The sequence below is a fragment of the Nerophis ophidion genome, linkage group LG03 (assembly GCF_033978795.1).
Source record: "Nerophis ophidion isolate RoL-2023_Sa linkage group LG03, RoL_Noph_v1.0, whole genome shotgun sequence".
Classification (NCBI taxonomy): Eukaryota; Metazoa; Chordata; class Actinopteri; order Syngnathiformes; family Syngnathidae; genus Nerophis; species Nerophis ophidion.
In genome coordinates this window covers 23706201-23725246 of record NC_084613.1, presented here as the reverse complement: position 1 = coordinate 23725246, position 19046 = coordinate 23706201, and the positions used below count along the sequence as shown (strand labels likewise).

General features: G+C 41.2%; 1 protein-coding gene across 1 annotated transcript in view; it reads right to left on the bottom strand.

Annotated features, from left to right (window-relative positions):
- cspg4 (chondroitin sulfate proteoglycan 4) overlaps nucleotides 1-19046 on the bottom strand; it is a 159353-nt gene that overhangs the window by 40654 nt on the left and 99653 nt on the right. Inside the window, exons 2-4 of the mRNA XM_061894599.1 lie at nucleotides 7242-7405; nucleotides 3600-7154; nucleotides 75-263 (exon numbers count right to left, since the gene is read on the bottom strand). Coding sequence (XP_061750583.1) covers nucleotides 75-263; nucleotides 3600-7154; nucleotides 7242-7405 — 3908 coding nt within the window. The remainder of the gene's footprint in view (nucleotides 1-74; nucleotides 264-3599; nucleotides 7155-7241; nucleotides 7406-19046) is intronic.

The following is a 19046-nucleotide window of genomic DNA, read 5'->3' as shown; positions in this document are numbered from 1 at the left end:
CTGTAGAAGAGGCAGTTGTTCGCCATACGTGGTGCTTTAGAGATTAATCGCAAGCCAGGAAGTGAAGAGCAAACCTGGATGGATGCAGACACGTAGAGGATGCGGCCGTGTTGGACGTCGTCCTGCGTGAATGAGTGAATGTAGTCGAGGAGCGGCGTGTCGGTCCCGTCGGAGCTGTTTGTGAGCTTGACCACGTGGCCGAGGCGCGGCGGCTCTTTGATGGTGAACACCATCTCTGTTGGCAGGATGTCCGCTTGCTCCACCTAAATGAGGGAATAAGCAGCGTCTATCAAGTTACTGTTGCCTAAAGGAAATAAGCAAATGAAAACAACTGCAGAAATATTGGACCGGTAGCCTTTAACGAGAAGACCAAAGGTTATGGATTTTGATAATTGGCCTTAAGCAGGAAGGTGGGACTTGATCAGAAAAGGAATGATTATTCATTCTTTTCATGGGAAAAGGAATACTTGCAGCCGGACGAAAGAGATGTGGTCACCATGAGAATAAAATACACTTTATTTTGATCATGATGGATAGAATATGACCCAAAATTTGTATTAGTTGTGCCTTACTCTCATTTTAGATCGGGAAGCCACATGGATAAAAATCTAACCCCAAGTGGGCCTGACTGGTAAAATCACGGCACAATCATTTAAAAATAAAGACAACTTCAGATTGTTTTCTCTGTTTAAAAATACAACAAGCACATTCTGAAAATTATAATCTTGTTGATTTTTTTTTTTTTACACTTACATGGTGCGGTTAATAATTTATTTGTCGTTATTTATATTTTCCGAATAAATTATGTGATAATGTTTATCAGTTAATTAACTGGTGTTAATTTTCAATAATGATAAAAAATTATATCAAAATCAAATTACACCATGTTATTTATGTAGTTTGATCATTTTCCTCCACTGATTTAGTAACATCATGTGATTTATTTTGTACATATTTAGCATCATCTACAAAATTTCTATTGCGACATCCAGTGGACACATTTAGCTTAGCTGTTTCTTTCATTCCAAAATTTCAGGTTAATTTTTTACTTCGCAAACTCATCTTGCGTGCCAGATAAAACCTGTTAGCAGTCCTGATTTGGCCCTTGGGCTTTACGTTTGACACCCCTGCTTTACTTGAATCATTTCTGTAATTGTGTTACTTCCTTTTTCACTGTGGTGTGGTAAGCATTTAAAGGAGGATTGCACTTTTTGGGGGATTTTTTGCCTATCATTAACAATCCTTAAGTAAGACACGAATACACATTTTTCTTTTTCTATGCATTCTAAATCATAAATAGAAGCTAGCAAAAGTCAGCCAACAAAGAAGATAATGAGATTTGCTCTACTCCGCCTATAAAGCGTTCTAAAAACATCAAGGTTTTTTTTTTATACAAGCTGTAAGTATGTATGCAATGTGGTGTTGTCCCGATACCAGTATTTTGGTCCTGGTACCGGTGCCAAAATGTATTTTATCATTCTAATATTTTGTCAACATTATTAACTGTTACTTTTTAGAGGCAGTATAGTACCGGATATGATTCATCCCCTCGACCCCGAAAGGGACAAGCGGTAGAAAATGGATGGATGGATGGATAGTACAATACCAATACCGGTATACGGTACAACCCTAATGCAATAAAGTAACAGACAAATTAATTATAACATGTAATATTTACGTATTTCGCTTATTTTAATCATGTGGCAGCATATTAGTATCAGACGCGACACAACATTTGCTATTTCCTTCAACAACAACAACAACAACAACAACAACAACAACACTACTAATCATGCCAGACTTCATGAAAGACGACAAAGACGACTTTGGGACGAATGATGATCCAGAACCTTATATTTTTGAGCCTGAATATAAAGAGGTTGAACAAGTTTTAGAAGCTGAAATATAAACACATCCAGCAAGTAGCAGTAGCTAAGTTCTATACAAAAAATACAAACTATGAATGTAATACAACAAATACTTACTGCACAATGTCTGCTCTCACAAGGATACCAAATGTTTATATATTATTGTTTGGATTATGAATTATTCATAATCCTCACGCAGGTGGAAAAAAAAAATGAAACAGGCGTCTTTTCGTCTCTTTTTTGCCATCTCCGGGTTTAAGTTGAATGTCAAAGTTGACCAACTTCTCGGCTTATGGCCACAACCTTCTACTGTACAAGTGAGAGGCATGATTTATAATCTAGGATTAACTTTTATCAACTCAAAGGTGATGCAGCAGCTCACCGGTTCAGTATGTCAATAGCAGCATTAGCTTTGTAATCACGGCGCTGCTAAAAGTACTTCCTCTGCGTTAGCGCTGATAATAAAAATATTGGTAATACTTTTTAATATTCAGGATATGAACTATAAATGGAGTATTGTTGTTGCCTGTGCTCCTTAGCTTTTAGAGGGTTTTTTGGGGTCAATGGATTACCCCTATCAGCTGCATTGTTGACCACCTTGTACTTGCCGTAGTTTATGACTCAGAATGCTAAAAAAACGACAAATATATGTGTTTTGTCTTACATAAGGATTGTTAACAATGGGCAAAATTCCTCAAACAGTGCAGTTTCCCTAAAGCTGCTGCATGGATGTCTGTAACAAAAGACGTCTCACACCTGACAACAAATTCAAGAAAATTGCAACACGGGTCCAAGAGAACAAATCAAATTAAATAAAATAACTCTCAAAGGCTGTCTTAACTTTCAGTTGGCAACGAATGCTACTTCCTGTCACTTTGAGACCATTATTTTTGTATAATTCGGGGTTAAGAACACAGAATATATGCACTTTCAACTTCATTAACACTGGTGTGTGAAATTGGGACACGGCTGTAGACTTGTGTCATGTTACACATTTACACACAGGGAGATTTACGGTCATCCTACTCGGAGAAGTTTTTAATCAGCTCCCGGGAGCCCCCGAGCCTGTTTAGCAGTCATGGCTCCCTTTCACAGTATTTTCCATCACACTGCTTTGCATTTCATAGTGTAGTAGGAAACATATTAGATGGACTCCCACACGCCAAGTCAATATTTTACCACTTGTAAACACAGTGCCATCAAGGCTGAGGAAGTATTCTTGCTGTTTTTGTTGTTGTTGTTTTTTTAATTTTTCCCCCCTTTGTACAGAGGATATGAAATTTATTTATTGGGAGTTTTGCTATCAAAATTGCTTTTCATTAGTCTCAAAGTTCAACGCGTTCAGACTTGACAGATGACTTGAATCCCATTAAGTCCTTTCCGGACAAACTGCAAGCATGCCCCTAGCACAAATTACAGTGGGCTTCAGGAAGCTCCCGGCGGGATAAACAGTGCTCTGTTTTCCACACTTAATAGACTGCAATTTAGTACATAAACTAGATTAAAAGCGGTGGCCGTGCCGTCACATTTGGTGCCACTTTCATGTGGCTGCGATGGAGATTACAGACGAGGCATTGGCGGAGTGAAATAGCAGACCGCATCTCATCAAATGAACTTGGGAAGAGATGAATAATTATGTCACACGCAAAGTAAATTCATGGAAATTGCTGCGTAAGCTTTTGGCCACATAACATTTTCGCACAGAGTATTTACAGTGTCAGGGAGAATTACCTTGAGATAGTTTGAGTTGATAACGGTGTGCTCCCCCTCGTAGGCAATGATGACTTCATTGGTTAGCACCACCGGCTCAGAGAGGTAACCTTGTTTGAATATTTTAATCTTGAATGTGCCCTCCACTGAACGTCCTCCTGCTTTGAGCGTGAAGCTGAAGGCGTCTTTGGACCTCAGACTTTCATAGTTATGTTCGTAGGATACAACACCCTTCTTCAAGTCCTCCTGGGTGAATTCCGAGGCCTCAACCCCGCTGACAATGATCCTGCCGTCACTTGGAGGGGACGTCACGTGAAACGCGATCTCACCGTCATGCCTGATGTCCATGTTGGACTCGGCACTCAGCAGCGTGGTGTCGAGGGTCATGGTGCCTCCATGGTCAATGACGATCATGGTGTTGTTGACCACTCGGAGGTAGGCTTCGCTGGCTTGGATCTGCAGCAGAGCGGTTGTCTTGTGAAAGCCGTCGGACACTTGCAGCGAGAAGCGTTCTTGATCGGCTCCGTGATGAATGAAGAGGACCTTTTTAGCGCGCAGGTCGGCTTGTGTGAAACGGAAAAGGGATTGTGAGGGATTCAGCGCAGAGACAATGTTGCCAGAGAGGATTCCCTCACGAGAATAGACAATCTGGGATTCATTAAATCCTGCGTCGTTGTCCTTGAAGCGGATATCATCAGTCGTTAGCAGGCGCTGACCATGGCGGACCACATCGAAAACCTTGTCAACAACCTGCTGGGGAGCGTGCTCGTTCTTGCTTTGGATTGATATCCTGAAAATGCCAGTGATTGTTTCCTGAACCCCAAATTTGTCTGCGCCCTGATCAAACACAGTGAAGTGAAAGTCATCGCTAACTGTTCTGGAACCATCATGCTGGTAAATAAGCCTGTTGAGTTGGAGGTCTTCATTACTGAACACTCTAATCGCTCCCTCAAATCGAGGCTGACCAGGTGGGGACTCCCTTATGAGTCGCCCATGTTTCGGTCCTTGAGTGATCTGGTACATAAAATCTGTAAGGGTAGTTGATTCAATCCAAAGATGACTTTTGTCCACAACACCCTCACTACCATGTAGGACAATTAGCGCCTCATTGGTTAGAGTGGGGGCATCCGGATCAGCGAGGATGTTAATTGGGAATGTGTACAAAGGAGAGTACTGATCCTCTGCAAATACTTTGAACTGGAATTGATCTGTACTTTCCACAGCTTTTCGCATTAGGACTTTGTAGGTGATATAATTGTCCATAAGGTCTCTCTGGGTGAAGGTGTCCCCATCAGTCAAATCTACATCCAGTAGCTGGAGACTACCCAGTGTCGGAGGCTTGACAAGGATGTACTTAACAGATTCAGGTTCTAAGTTTTTTCCTTTCACCTCTGCCTGAAGCTCAGCGGGTCCGATTGTTACTTCCTCACCAGACTGCATTTCTAGTGGGACCAGTGTGGAGAGTTTCACGAGAGAAGGCATGATCTTGACTAAGAATGTGTTATTCCACAGGGAGAACTTTCCCAGGTGTGTGTCAAACTGAATCCTTTCCTCGACAACATCTTCTTGGTCACTTGAATCCGTGCTGATGTACCTAAGGTGGTTTTGATCCAGATCGGATTGCTGAAACGAATTCACTGGCTTCCACATGCCATCATCTGTCATTATTTTCAGTTCCCCAAACATCAGCGGCTGTGTAATGTTATAAATAACATCTCCATTACGAGGGTGTGTTAGGACAGCCAAGTTGTTTATACCAATTGAAGCGTTGCTACCTTGAGCCAAGGCAAGGCCAGTATTGGTTACTATAGTCATGTGTGGCTGCGTCAAAGCCAGTTTAAAAGTTGCAGAGTGGCTGACCGATTGTCTGTCTGATACTTCTAGGGTTATTGATTCAGCTTCACCTCCTTTGTGTACATAATAGATGTTCCCTTCCTTAAGTTCCCTGCAAGTGAACTCTGTGAGCCTTCGTCCTGGCTCCTGCTTGTTCTCAAGGTAACCTGCTTTCATTGAAGGGTCTGAGGTGACAATTACCACTAAGTTGTCACAGCGGGTGTCAGAATCCGTGATTTTGATTAAATTGGAGCTCAAGCGAGTCCTGCCGTTCTCTGTAATGGTGATTTCTCCTCCACTCAGTTGTGGTATGTCATTGACGGGAAGGATTTCAACTGGTACCATGTAACTCTGCGATGTTTTGAGACATTCTGGAAGGTAGCCATTACTGCTAGCAACCACATCCAGGTGAATTCTATCTGCGTGCCTTTCATGCCCATCGTGCATGTACTTGATTTTCTGGTTGACAACGTCCAAAAGAGTGAATTTTTGTGTGCGCTTTGTGTTGATATTCATATCAACTACACCATACCAGGGGTCACTCTTGAGAGAAAAGACAATCTGTGACTGACGCATCCCTGCAGCGCTGAGGTCAAAGGTTGGACTGAGGTTGTCCACGGTAAGAAAAACTTCTCCTCCTTCAGGTACAAGCAGCGGCGTAACCTCAAGGAGCTTAGTTACGTTTTTGAATACTTCTGGCATGTCGTCTGTTGGGTAGCAATGCGATTCAGTTGTCTCAATATCCACGTAGCGGGTGTGGGGCGGTGGGGAAGTTGTTGTTGCATCGGTGTCATAATAACTAGAGTAGTCATAGTCCTCCCCTTCGCATTTAACGTGAACATCTTTGGTTACCAGAGCATCCTGGAGGCTCCTATCCTTCTGATTGACTTTGATCTCGCCCAAGCAGCCAATAAAAGACTCGGCGGTCATCTCGTCCTCTGCACGGTTCAATGACCCACTCTCACGGAAGAGATCCTTCATTTTAGCCTGGATGCCTCCTAAATACAAGTTTCCTACCAAGTCCAGTTTTTTTGACGAGTCAAGAGGTAGAGAGACTACCTGGCTGTCGACATTAACATCAAACGATTCCTGACTGACCTGCACCTTAACTCTGTGCCACTGATCGTCATCTAGCTGCACATTTGTGTTCTCCAGCACCTCCATGCCCTTTCCATAATCCAGCAAACCTTTCAGGTAGCCTTTTACAATGCCAAGAGCAATGAAGTCGCTCTCTCTCCCAGGGTGGAAAATGAGAAGGGCGTCCTCAATGGTGGTTTTCATGAGGAACTCCAAAACTCTCGGTGCTCCGCTTGCACCACTCCAAGTGGGAAAGGAGACAAAAGAATCAGGAGTGCTGAAACTGGTTGCCTCTCCATCACCCGCTTCAAACTCACTGCTGCAGGATCCCTTTGTGTCGTGGCATTGTTTAAACAGCGTGCTGAGAATGTCAAAGTCATGGGACTCAAATTTTACGTCAGTCATGCATCCCCGGAAAGGTGGAATGGCGTTGCTAAGGTAGGGAGCGTCAAGATCTCCGGCACCTCCGAGCCAAATACCCAGGTCAATGTTGAGCTGCTCCCCGTCTATGCTCACAGGGACGTAGGTGGAGAAGAGCTTGTCAACTGTCATGGTGAGCTTGGCGTCTTGAAGTGTAAGGGAGACTTTGTGCTCTAGAAGATTGTTAAGCTGGAGACCTTGTGAGGAAGTTAGGACCACCTCACCCGCCCCCAGGTTCATCCGAGCCTACAGGGAGATGAAATATATCAAATGTACCATTGCATTGTACACAGTGATTTACTTGCTTGCCTCTCTTCCATTTGACCTACTCACCTGTATTTTTCCATTCTGGAGTTCAATGAATAGGTAGTCCTCCATTCCGGCAGCCAGTAGCAACAGGCCGCTTCTGCGACTTGTCTTCATCTGTAGTGACACATGGAAGGTGGATACATCTTGGAAAGCTTGGATGTTGCAGAAGCTGTCCCCAAAGTAGGATTCTATAAGGAAAAAGATGTTGCAATTGGTTATTTAGGGCTGCAGTCATGGTCCTATGTCAACAGAGTACCCAGATACATTCTATTGGGGTTATGACACTTTTTAGGTTCCTCCAGGTGTTCCAGAGAGGCTCATCTGGCTTTAAGTATTTCATCATTAAGATACCGATTACAACTTATTTTGAGTTTTCATGCAGATATGGAATATTCTGGTGCAGCTGCTTAGTTGATATGCTTCCAATGGGATGCAAATTCCACCTTCGAACTTGGACTGTGCTCTCTGTGGTCCTCAGCAAATGCAGTAAACCATGAAGGAAGTCAATTATTTCCCATTGCACATAGGAGATTATGCTGGACGGCCGCCAAGACAACCATTTCCTCAACACGGACTTCCCCTTAACTGTTGTGAGATGTACATAGAGGGGTGGGGGTTTCCAGGAGCCAGCTCCCAATACAGTAGCTCTCTGGGTCAAAATGAAGGTCAGTGGTCCTAAATTACTGGATTTTTGGAACAGTGATGCAAAGATAGACACTAATGTGTCAAAGTTAGGACTTTCCCATGAGTTCCTGAAGGCCCAAAATATTCCTTCAACATCAACAACAGGGTTGGCATGCTGCCACGGCTGACATTCCTGATACAGCAGACTACAACTGGGACAATAAGTAGAAAAGATGTCAAACAAAGAACTTTATAACTGGATAAAGTATTTTTCTTCTCGTGGGAAAAAGTGATTGTGCTTTTACGCCTGTGCTGCATTGTCATCAATTACTAAACAACAGCGTGTCGTTTATAGTTCCTTATCCTTTCAATGAACCCTCCCAGCTCAGCAGCTAGAATGACAAATACAAACCAGGACAATCACTTTCATTTGCTGTCAGCAAGGACAGACGGAAGCAAAGCCTCCATCGTCACACCATTCCTTGGGAGATTTGACTAAGAGGCATCTGGTTCAGCTTCCAAGGCGAGTCGAGCCAAATACTCAGTGACTCCTCATCACACATTCTAGCACAGGAGCAATCTCCTACCGCCGAGCAAAATTAATGTTCCTGCCTCCCCAAAATAAATATCGGAGTTGGCCCCACATGTTGAACTCTAACTGACAGGATATTGAGTTCAAACAAATGGATATTTTTAATAAATTTTGCAAGTGACAACATATGGGTTCCGTTACTATTTAGTACAGTGGTAGCTCAGGACAATGTTGCGATCCGCTGCTCGGAGCTTCACTGATTGATGTTTTGTTTCCATTTTTGTATCACTCTCCGTCTGTTTCCTTAGTTCCTGTTTAGTCGTCACCATGGCTACATATTATTTCCACCTGCTACTCTCGGTTCTCGCACACCTGTTTCTTATAATCACCTCCCTTATTTAAGCTCGCCCCTTTTTGTTGTTCTGCCTGGGATCCTAATTTGCTTATACGCAACTAGTGACGACTGCTATTGATTATTACTACTCGCCAGCTTTCATGCTACGCTTATTCCTTTTTCCTAGGTCTCGTGCTAATTGTGTTGTTTTATCTTTTTGTGCCTTCGTGCCAAGTTTAGTATTGTTTGTTCATATTCCTAGCTTCTACGCTAGCGCCATTTGTTAGCCTTTTTTTTTGTTTTTTTTTGTCCTGTCCAGCTTCTCAGGCAAATAATCTAGTTGATGTAAAGAGCCGGCAGCAGGCCGCAGACAGACACGCCCGGCAGAGGACAGGGCACGAGAGAAGCAGTGGATGGCCAGACCCCAAGCCAGCGAGAGAGAACCCCCCACACGGGCAGAAAGACGGGACGCCCCCGCCCGGGGGAACCCAGAGACTCCCCGTTTGTTAGCCTTTTCTAACACCAGTATTTTGAGCCTGTTTGAGTTTAATAAATCGTTATTTCTTACATTTTGCTGTGTTCTCGCCGACGCATCCACGGAAGAATAAATCCGGCATCGTTATGCCACACAGTCTTCACAGACACAAATTTAATGTGTTCTGTAACGCAGTCCGTACTGCTAGAAATGGTCACGCACTTACTGTAAATGAACTGAAATCAATTTAATCTGTGTGTTGCCTCCCAAAAACAGCACCATTTTAACATGTAACATGCCCTTTAAAAAGAAAAGCTAGATTTTATGTAATAAATATTGTATACAATCAACACAACACAACTACAGTATTTTTATGAAGTACTGTAATAAAAATGTACAGCAATTATCTTGGAGAATAGACTCCTACTGTATCTTTGGTTTGCTGTCAAACACACCATCTGTAGCAGCTGCGCCATATTTTCATTGATTATTGTCTGCCGTTTGGGTATTATTTTAATGTCTTTGACTGGCATCTGTCATGTTTGTTGGTCTGGATTATGTTTTTGTTGTTTTCTGTTGTTTTGGACTCTGTCGGTTCCTGTATTTTGGTGCACTCTTGTTTGTTTTGGTAGCCTGCCGCTGGTGTTCGGACGCTCACCTGCCTCTGGTCAAGAGACTTTTATTTGGGCCTGTCTTTGCCAGTTGGTCAGCCTGGCTTTGTTGTTTGGCGCCAATGTTCGATCCATGCCGTGTCCACTTAAGTTTTGTTACCTTGCCAAGTAAGTTTTCTTTGTTCATGCTACAGTTAGTAAGTTTTTTTTATCCATAGTTTATGCTAAGTGTTAGTTTAGCATCCAGTGCCAATCGGCACCATTTTCCTTTTGCTTGTTTTCAGTTTTTTGGGTACTTTGCGTTATTTTTGAGAATAAATAATGTTTTTACTTGAACGCTTTGTCCGGTGTGGGAGAACGACCCCGCATAAAGATGCGACCCAGACGTGACAGCATCATCAACTCATTGTGCTTGCACCTCTTAACCCCAACAGCTCCACCAAGTCAACTGCATGTTTTTCATGATTTATTTTTATTTTGAATTCAAAGAATGTCATCTGCGTCTTCCTTTCCATGTTTGGAAAAACAAAGTTATGTTGATCTCTAGCAAAAAGCTAACGCTGGCGAGTGTTTTGTGTGAGTCTTACGGGATTTGCCATGGCAGTCGCTACAACAAGTAGTGGTAGGGAGGCTCGTACACCCAATTTTCGCACGTAACCTAAAACATAACGATTAGCTGAGAGAGAGCTTGTATTCCCAAAACGTCATAAGCTGGGGCACTCGTATCCCGCAGTACCACTGTGTGTGTACTCATTAGCTAGCCTTTTTAAAGTAAAACAATTAAAGTTAAAGTACCAATGATTGTCACACACATACTCCATGTGGCAAAATTATTCCCTGCATTTGACCCATCACCCTTGATCACCCCCAGGAAGGTGAGGGGAGAAGTGGGCAGCAGCGGTGCCGCGCCAGGGAATCATTTTTGGTGATTTAACCCCCAATACCAACCCTTAATGCTGAGTGCCAAGCAGGGAAGTAACGGGTCCCATTTTTATAGTCTTTGGTACGACTCGGCCAGGGTTTGAACTCACGACCTACCGATCTCAGGGCGGATACTCTAACCACTAGGCCACTGAGTAGGTTTCAGTCATGTCAGTACCTTCTTAAGACCAATCTGCCCGTTGTCTTCCTTGTTGTTGCTTCATAATTAGATACTTCGTTTTGCGATAACAACCTTGTGGGTCCACACTATGACCATTTTTAGAGTAATGTGTTTCTCTGTGTTGTTGCGCATGTACTGTTAAAAGTGTGTTGGTTGAACATTTAGGGATGGGTACTGTTCACATTTTAACCAAATGGGTACCAATTCTTGATACCTGGGAAATTTTATCCCTGTCCTCAACAGTACCAATTTTGTGTGTTTTAACAAATGTTGATTGTTTGATAATACAATTAAATTTTTTATTTAATACATACAAAATAAGGTCATTTTGATAACTGTGCTGCCAATGGTTTTTTTCTTGTTCTTTTAAGTCTCATTTGCAATGCAGCTGCACTTCCAAAACATTAGATGACAGTACTGCATAGTTATAGGCTATCTGTGGTATGTTGTCTCACTAGGAAGTAGCTTTTTTCAGGATGTTGAATGTGTTATGTTGCACCCTACAAAGTGTTTATACCGTAAATATTGTGTTTATTACACACCGGCTGTTTGATTGTAACATTCATCTTCGTTGTAATTATCATTACCAAATTTGGAGGTTTTGAAATCACCCTGTAGATTCGCTAATGCTAATAGTAGCCTATCTACGGCAAATCCAATGTAATTTGGAAAAGTGAAGCCTTACTTTACATTCGAGCGTTTTCTACCAAGCATGCTTGGTGTTGAAAATTGCAAGTTGCGGCGTGACTCGTTTGGTAGACAGCAACTTGAGGGTTCCAGGTTCGATCTCCGTTTTCGCCATCCTAGTCTCTGCCGTTATGTCCTTGAGCAAGACACTTTACCCACCCACTCCCAGTGTCACCCAAACTGGTTTAAATATAGCTTAAGATGTGGATAATTGGTTTCACTTTGTAAAGCGCTTTGAGTCTCTAGAGAAAAGCGCTATATACATATCATTGACTTCACAACATTACTTAAAACAGAGTTTGACTCAGTTCACCTTGAGTGCTGCTTGACCAGTGTTCTGAAAATTACATTTAAAAAGTAATATAATTTCCGCATTTTTTATTACAAAAGTAATTGAATTATTAACGGACTTACTCTTTATAAATGTAATTAATTACTAGGGAAAGTAATAAATTACTTTAAAAAACAAAAACAAACTTGAAATACGTTGCATTTGTAGTTAAAAGACGTTTTGTATAGAGCACAATGTGTTAAGAGTCTGTGCTTTTAAAAGGTGGGGCCTGTTGCTAAGTGACTTGTGACGCCATCGATGGTTTCAACTGAGATTTGTTAGCTTTAGCTGTGACACCAGCTCTTTTTAATCTTTTCACCGGATTTTGTTACCGCTGGTTAATAAAGAGATTGAATGTGCTTCCACGACCGTCATATCTTCTTGTCAACAAACGGTGTATTGTTTGGATGGAAAACTTTGTCACTTCAGTCATTGATTTGTTGTTCAATATTCCCAATGTTCCCAAGTTTCATTATAGTGCGGTGCTGCTCTTTGCTTTTACGAGTAAAACGATAGTTCCTGCATTGAACTTCCTGCACCTCTGACGCCGTCTTGTTGTTGACGTAAATAAAACCACATCAAATTCAGCGTGCCACGTTACTATCGCTAACAACCTTGTTACGGACCTAAAAATAATTAATTCGATTACTCGTTACTCGGAAAAGTTAATAATGGCGTTATACGAACAATGTGCTTAACTGATTATTTCCTTGAGCCAGTATTTAGTCTACAGCCGGTAACAAGTCTGCAACTGGACCTGACATCACGTGCAACAAAGGTATCGAAATATGGCACCGTTTGATTTCACGTGTATTGATACAAAGTAGTATTAATAAAAATTTGGTCGGTGCCTATAAAAGTACCAGATTCTGTACCCATCCCTGTGAACATTATGTAATGCCATGTACCGTATTTTTCGGACTATAAGTCACAGTTTTTTTCATAGTTTGGCCTGGGGTGCGACTTATACTCAGAAGCGACTTAAGTGTGAAATTATTAACGCATTACCGTAAAATATCAAATTATATTATTTAGCTCATTCACGTAAGAGACTAGACTTATAAGATTTCATGGGATTTAGCAATTAGGAGTGACAGATTGTTTGGTAAACATATAGCATGTTGTATATGTTATAGTTATTTGAATGACTCCTACCATAATATGTTACTTTATCATACCAGGCACCTTGTCAGAGTTATTTGTTGACAAACCCCAAGATGCAGAGAAGGAGGGAGGCATTTTGCAGGAAAACATAGTTTAATTTAAAATACTAGAACTAGAACAAACAAAGGGTACAAACAAAAAGCACGCACGTGGGCGGAATAACAAACTAAGAGAGCTAGCACTGGGAGCTAGAAAAACAAAAAGGAACTTTAGCATGGAAGCTAGAGGATAACAAACAGAAAAACTGGAAATAGCTAATGGCTAACAAAAACAGCTTACCGCTACGACGACCAGGACAAGATGTAGCACGACAGGTAATTGCTGAAATTATGCCAGACAGGACAGGTAGCAAAAACACAAGAGTGACATGAGGCAACGACAATACAAATGACAATACAAGTCCGAATGACAATTCAATGATCCAGCAACTGACACAAGACAAAGCAGGTACAAATAGGAGCGGGCTGATTGGCAACAGGTGTGGTAAGGTGCCAATCAGCCGCAGCTGAGGAGGAACACAGCACTCAGGGAACAAGACAGGAAGCTGACAAAATAAGAGCACTAGACAGGAACTAAAGACAGGAGATACTAAACACAGAAAAAACAGACAAATGCAGAGGAAAAAAACTAAAACATAGACTAACTGTCAGGGGATAGCCTGACACACCTTCCCAGTTGGTTATTTATGCGTCATATAACGTACACTTAATCAGCCTGTTGTTCACTATTCTTTATTTATTTTAAATTGCCTTTCAAATGTCTATTCTTGGTGTTGGGTTTTATCAAATAAATTTCCCCCAAAAATGCGACTTATACTCCAGTGCGACTTATATATGTTTTTTTCCTTCTTTATTATGCATTTTCAGCAGGTGCGACTTATACTCCGGAGCGACTTGTACTCCAAAAAATATGGTATTTAGACCACGTACTTCTGCATTTAACTATAGCTTTTTACTTTGTGTTTAAAGTCGGACTGGTGACGTTTTTGAGTGCAGTTAATCACAAAAAAATTAGCACATTACTCATGTATGAATGCAGATTAATCACGTCATGCTTTGATCACATAGTATGTTTTGTGTTTTGGGTGCGGCTGTCTTGCTACACAAAAATTTGAGATAACTTGCAACTTCCTGTGGGTCCTAGAAAGTTACACAGGTGAAGTCTACCTCGATGTTTTAAAGCATGAAACAGTGAAAAAGTGCAGCCCAACGTCAGTCGTTTGAGGTGTGTCCTTAGTGTATGACAGTACAAAATATTTAGTCATGAAAGCTGCCACATCATGTACCAAAGCTTATCATGGCATACAGTCCGTAATTGATGCCAAGGCTTGAAAGTACTCAGGAGGAATGACCTCCGCTAATTGCACTGCAGCCTCAGGGCCCAGACTGCAAAATAGGCGGGAGAAGAATATTTTCTTTCAGGCAATTGCGTTAACAAAGACAATTTCAATGCGGTCTGTACGTCTTAAACCCGCGGCTTTTGTCGGATTTTTCACTGAGCGTGGGGATGAAACGCTGACGGAGAAACCGATGCCAAGACAATTTCGCCAGGGGATTTTCCGGTTGGAATTCAGCTCGCTCGCCAATTGCCTTGAGGAAGGAAGAGCACATTTTGTCGTGGATCCGCACAATAGCTCTACTCTCCGCTGTGTACGTCGACCTGGAATTCATTAGTACGCTCCCCGTTAAGCCGAGTAAAGCTCTGCGTAGAATGGCTGCATTGAGGAGAAGCACATTTTCCAAAGGCTATCCGAACAACTAACTCCCCCGTTTCACTCGCAAGCCCGTCTGTAAGTGATTTCCTTGTCACCGCATCCAGGGAGTTGTATCTCGAAGATGAACCGAAACACGCCACTTGTTTTGTTCCGCAGTATCACAATAAAGTGTTGTCAAGCGGGGGTTGGGGCTTCCTGTTGGGGAATAGGTTATTGTCCATTCAGGATATTTTAGGGCGTTGCTGCTACACTTGTCTGGAAGTTGAACCGCCCACTAATTTGGTCCACATACCACTTCACACTACTTAACTGTGGGTCAAGTAGGACCTTGGTCTCAGGCCAGTGCAGATGGGGATAATTTGATGCACTCGTCTTCATAAGGCTCAGGGGAAACTCTGCCTTCTTCCGACCCAGTAAATGAACCGAGTTGTTGTCCTTTCACTCTTCTCCAGTGCCTTTTCATCTCCTCCCTTTGGTCTTGCGACACGTGTCCGGAAAAGACGAATGTACTTGCGAACCACATAAGAAAAAAGACTGGACCCTCATTTAATCAGCTCTTCTAAGGCTTCACTTACACCGCCGTTTTTAAATCCCAATTTAGTGCCTTCAACTGATTTTATCTCCTGGAATGTTCTGTTCTTTATTAGTCCACATGCTTTCAAATATGAATTTTGTTTGCTCCAAAAAACAGCCAGTGCTTGTTCCCCCAGCACTAATTTGCCATGGTAACAGCGCCTGGGATCCAAACAAATCACCTCCTTATGGCTAAAGCTATAAATAGTGGATATGTTGCTCATTTGTTTCCTTTTGTAACTGAGGCACAAAGGTTTCTGGGTAAATATAAGAGGAGTAGGGTATTATGAAGACGGATGTACATGCACTTCAAGAACTCTTAGAAGGAATGGAATACCTCTTGGCTATCGTTAAGATGATTTGCAAATGAATGCATTACCTAGGTCCATTGCCCAGATGGTTTGTGGACTGCTGCATGTTGTGATCCATAGTTCACAAAGTCTGTTAATAACGTAAGTAGTCTCTAAAAGTTAATTATTTGGTATAAGCACACTATATTTGAGTTGATCTGTTCTTTAACATGCTATGGAATGTTTTCCAATGGAATGTTCCTTTGGCTTTTTACTTTATTGAGATTACTCAACATTTGGGCAAAGATTGTTTTAGGGGTAAAATTCTACAGTATACTTGCCAGATTTTTGCAAGAGACTCGCATTTTATTGCCCCTCGATGCATAACATTTCTCCATTATTGCTTTAGATTTTCCCAGGATACTCCTTCACTTTCCTCGCCACTTCACATTACTCCAGATTTGTCCGTAAAACTTCCGTATTTTACGTTTGATGTCCATGTTCTCCGTATTTTACTGCCCTCTTCTCGCATCTTCTCAATGTCACATCCCTTTTTCGCTGCATAAGAAATTTCCAGAAAAACTTCTGGATTCGGTATGGAGTTTTATTTTTATTTTTTTACCTTTGTTCGGATTTTCGAGGGACTTTTGTGTTTCACTCCCCTATCCAGGTTTTCTTTAGATGTCATTCATTCTTGCTTTTTTTCATGATTTTTCATTTGCCCCAACTTTTAAGCACTTTTCAGTAGAGGTGAGATATATGACTATGTGAAGGGAGCTGGATCTTGTTTAGCCGTTCCTTTTAAAAAGACTGTCTCATTTTTTTTTTACTTGTTTTTTTTATAATCAAATAATCAATTACTGGTAGCATTTACAAGATCAAATGTGAATCAAAATAATTAAAATGTACACAAACATTACTCTATCGGTAGGAATTATTTTGAAATATTGACTTTAATTCAAATGTTGTTGTGTTTTCATGGGTTACATAAGGTGGTGCCGTATCCCCATTCTTAGGCAAAGACATTGGTATTTTGAAATGTTGATCACCTTAAAAATATATGAAATATAATATATAAGAAATATAAATACAACTACCATGAAAATTAGGGTAGGGTAAAAATGTGAATACAAAATGTACTGCCCTACCTGGTTTTACATTTGAACAAGACAAGTGAATCTAAATTTTTCTACGTTTCCTTTGACTCTGACTCATTTCCTAGTCCAGTCGCCATTCAGGTGGCATGCACATGCAGTTTGGGCGAGCAAACAGCTTTCAACTGAGAACTGGCTCTCATCCTTTACTTAAAGGGGATCTATGATGATTCGAATTAACATTTAAAACACTTTCATATGGTCAAGATCAGTGTTTCGTAACCATTGGGCTCAATGTTGGGTCACAAGCGTCCCTGAAAGGGCTGGCAAGAAACATCTTCAGTTTTTGTCCGTATGGGCCGCAGTAGTACTAAGTTGTAATACACTTTACCACCACTCATGGCAGTAATGACAATATCAAACAAGCAGAAGAAGTCTGTAGCTAAAATCATACAAAAGTTTCTTCAGCGCAAAAAATTATGACTAAAGTGATTAACTTACATTTTCTTAAGTTTTTTTTTTTAAATAAACTTGTATATTTATTTCTACTTTAATTATAGTTTATTTTAGCACTGCATTATTGTATGTGAATGTATTTATCATAGTTTTTTCATGAGTCGTGTTGCGCTTGAAACGCGAATACAAGACAACTTGAAGTATCTTTTGACACACAAAAACATGTGCGCCATTTATTCCACCAACATGAGACTGAATGACATCTTATATCAAAGAGACTCAAAAAGGCGGTCACAACAAACCCCGACCTTTGGGTAAATCTCCTGACGGTCACTTAATGGGCCCGCGGCGAATTACTCACTCTTAACTGCATACAGTATATGAATGCTAAACAAGAACAACATTGTTATGTGCACAATAGAACAATGAATAATGATGACAAAGTCAAGTAAAAAGGTGTGGTGAATTACAAACTCCGTTTCCAAATTGTGTTAGATGTAAATATAAACGGAATACAATGATTTGCAAATCATTTTCAACCCATATTCAGTTGAATATGCTACAAAGACAACATATTTGATGTTAAAACTGATAAAAATTTTTTGGGTGTGTGCAAATAATCATTAATTAATTTGATGCCAGCAACACGTGACAAAGAAGTAAAAGCCATGATATTACGGATCCCTCAGGCGGTACTGCATCAAAAACCGACATCAGTGTGTAAAGGATATCACTACATGGGCTCAGGAACACTTCATTAAACCACTGTCAGTAACTACAATTGGTTGTTACACCTGTAGGTGCAAGTTAAAACTCTACTATGCAAAGCGAAAGCCATTTATTAACAACACCCAGAAACGCCGCCGGCTTCGCTGGGCCCGAGCTCATCTAAGATAAACTGATGCAAAGTGGAAAAGTGTTCTGTGGTCTGACGAGTCCACATTTTAAATTATATTTGGAAACTGTGGAGGTGGTGTCCTCCGGAACAAAGAGGAAAATAACCATCCGGATTGTTATAGGCGCAAAGTTCAAAAGCCAGCATCTGTGATGGTATGGGGGTGCATTAGTGCCTAATGTATGGGTAACTTACACATCTGTGAAGGCACCATTAATGCTGAATGGTCCATACAGGTTTTGGAACAACATGTGTTGTCATCCAAGCAATGTTATCATGGACGCCCCTGCTTATTTCAGCAAAACAATGCCAAGCCACGTGTTACAACAGCTTGGCTTCGTAGTAAAAGAGTGTGGGTACTTTCCTGGCTCGCCTGCAGTCCAGACATGTCTCCCATCGAAAATGTGTGGCGCATTATGAAGCGTAAAATACGACAGCGGAGACCTCGGACTGTTGAACGACTAAAGCTCTACATAAAACAAGAATGGGAAAGAATTCCACTTTCAAAGTTTCAACAATTAGTTTCTTCAGTTCCCAAAACTTTGAGTGTTAAAAGAAAAGGTGATGTAACACAGTGGTGAACATGCCCTTTCCCAACTACTATGGCACGTGTTGCAGCCATGAAAATCTAAGTTAATTATTATTAGCAAAAAAAAAACAAAGTTTATGAGTCTGAACATCAAATTTCTTGTCTTTGTAGTGCATTCAATTGAATATGGGTTGAAAAGGATTTTCCAATCATTGTATTCCGTTTATATTTACGTCTAACACAATTTCCCAACTCATATGGAAACGGGGTTTGTATATCATGAAGTCATTCCTGCTATTTATTTTCCAGACACGGTCTAAAATAAACTGCATAAACATTACATGGATTCACCCGCTCACCACAATAGGTACGTCTGCACAATCGCCGTTCAATTCAGCATAATAAAAACGTTTTTTAG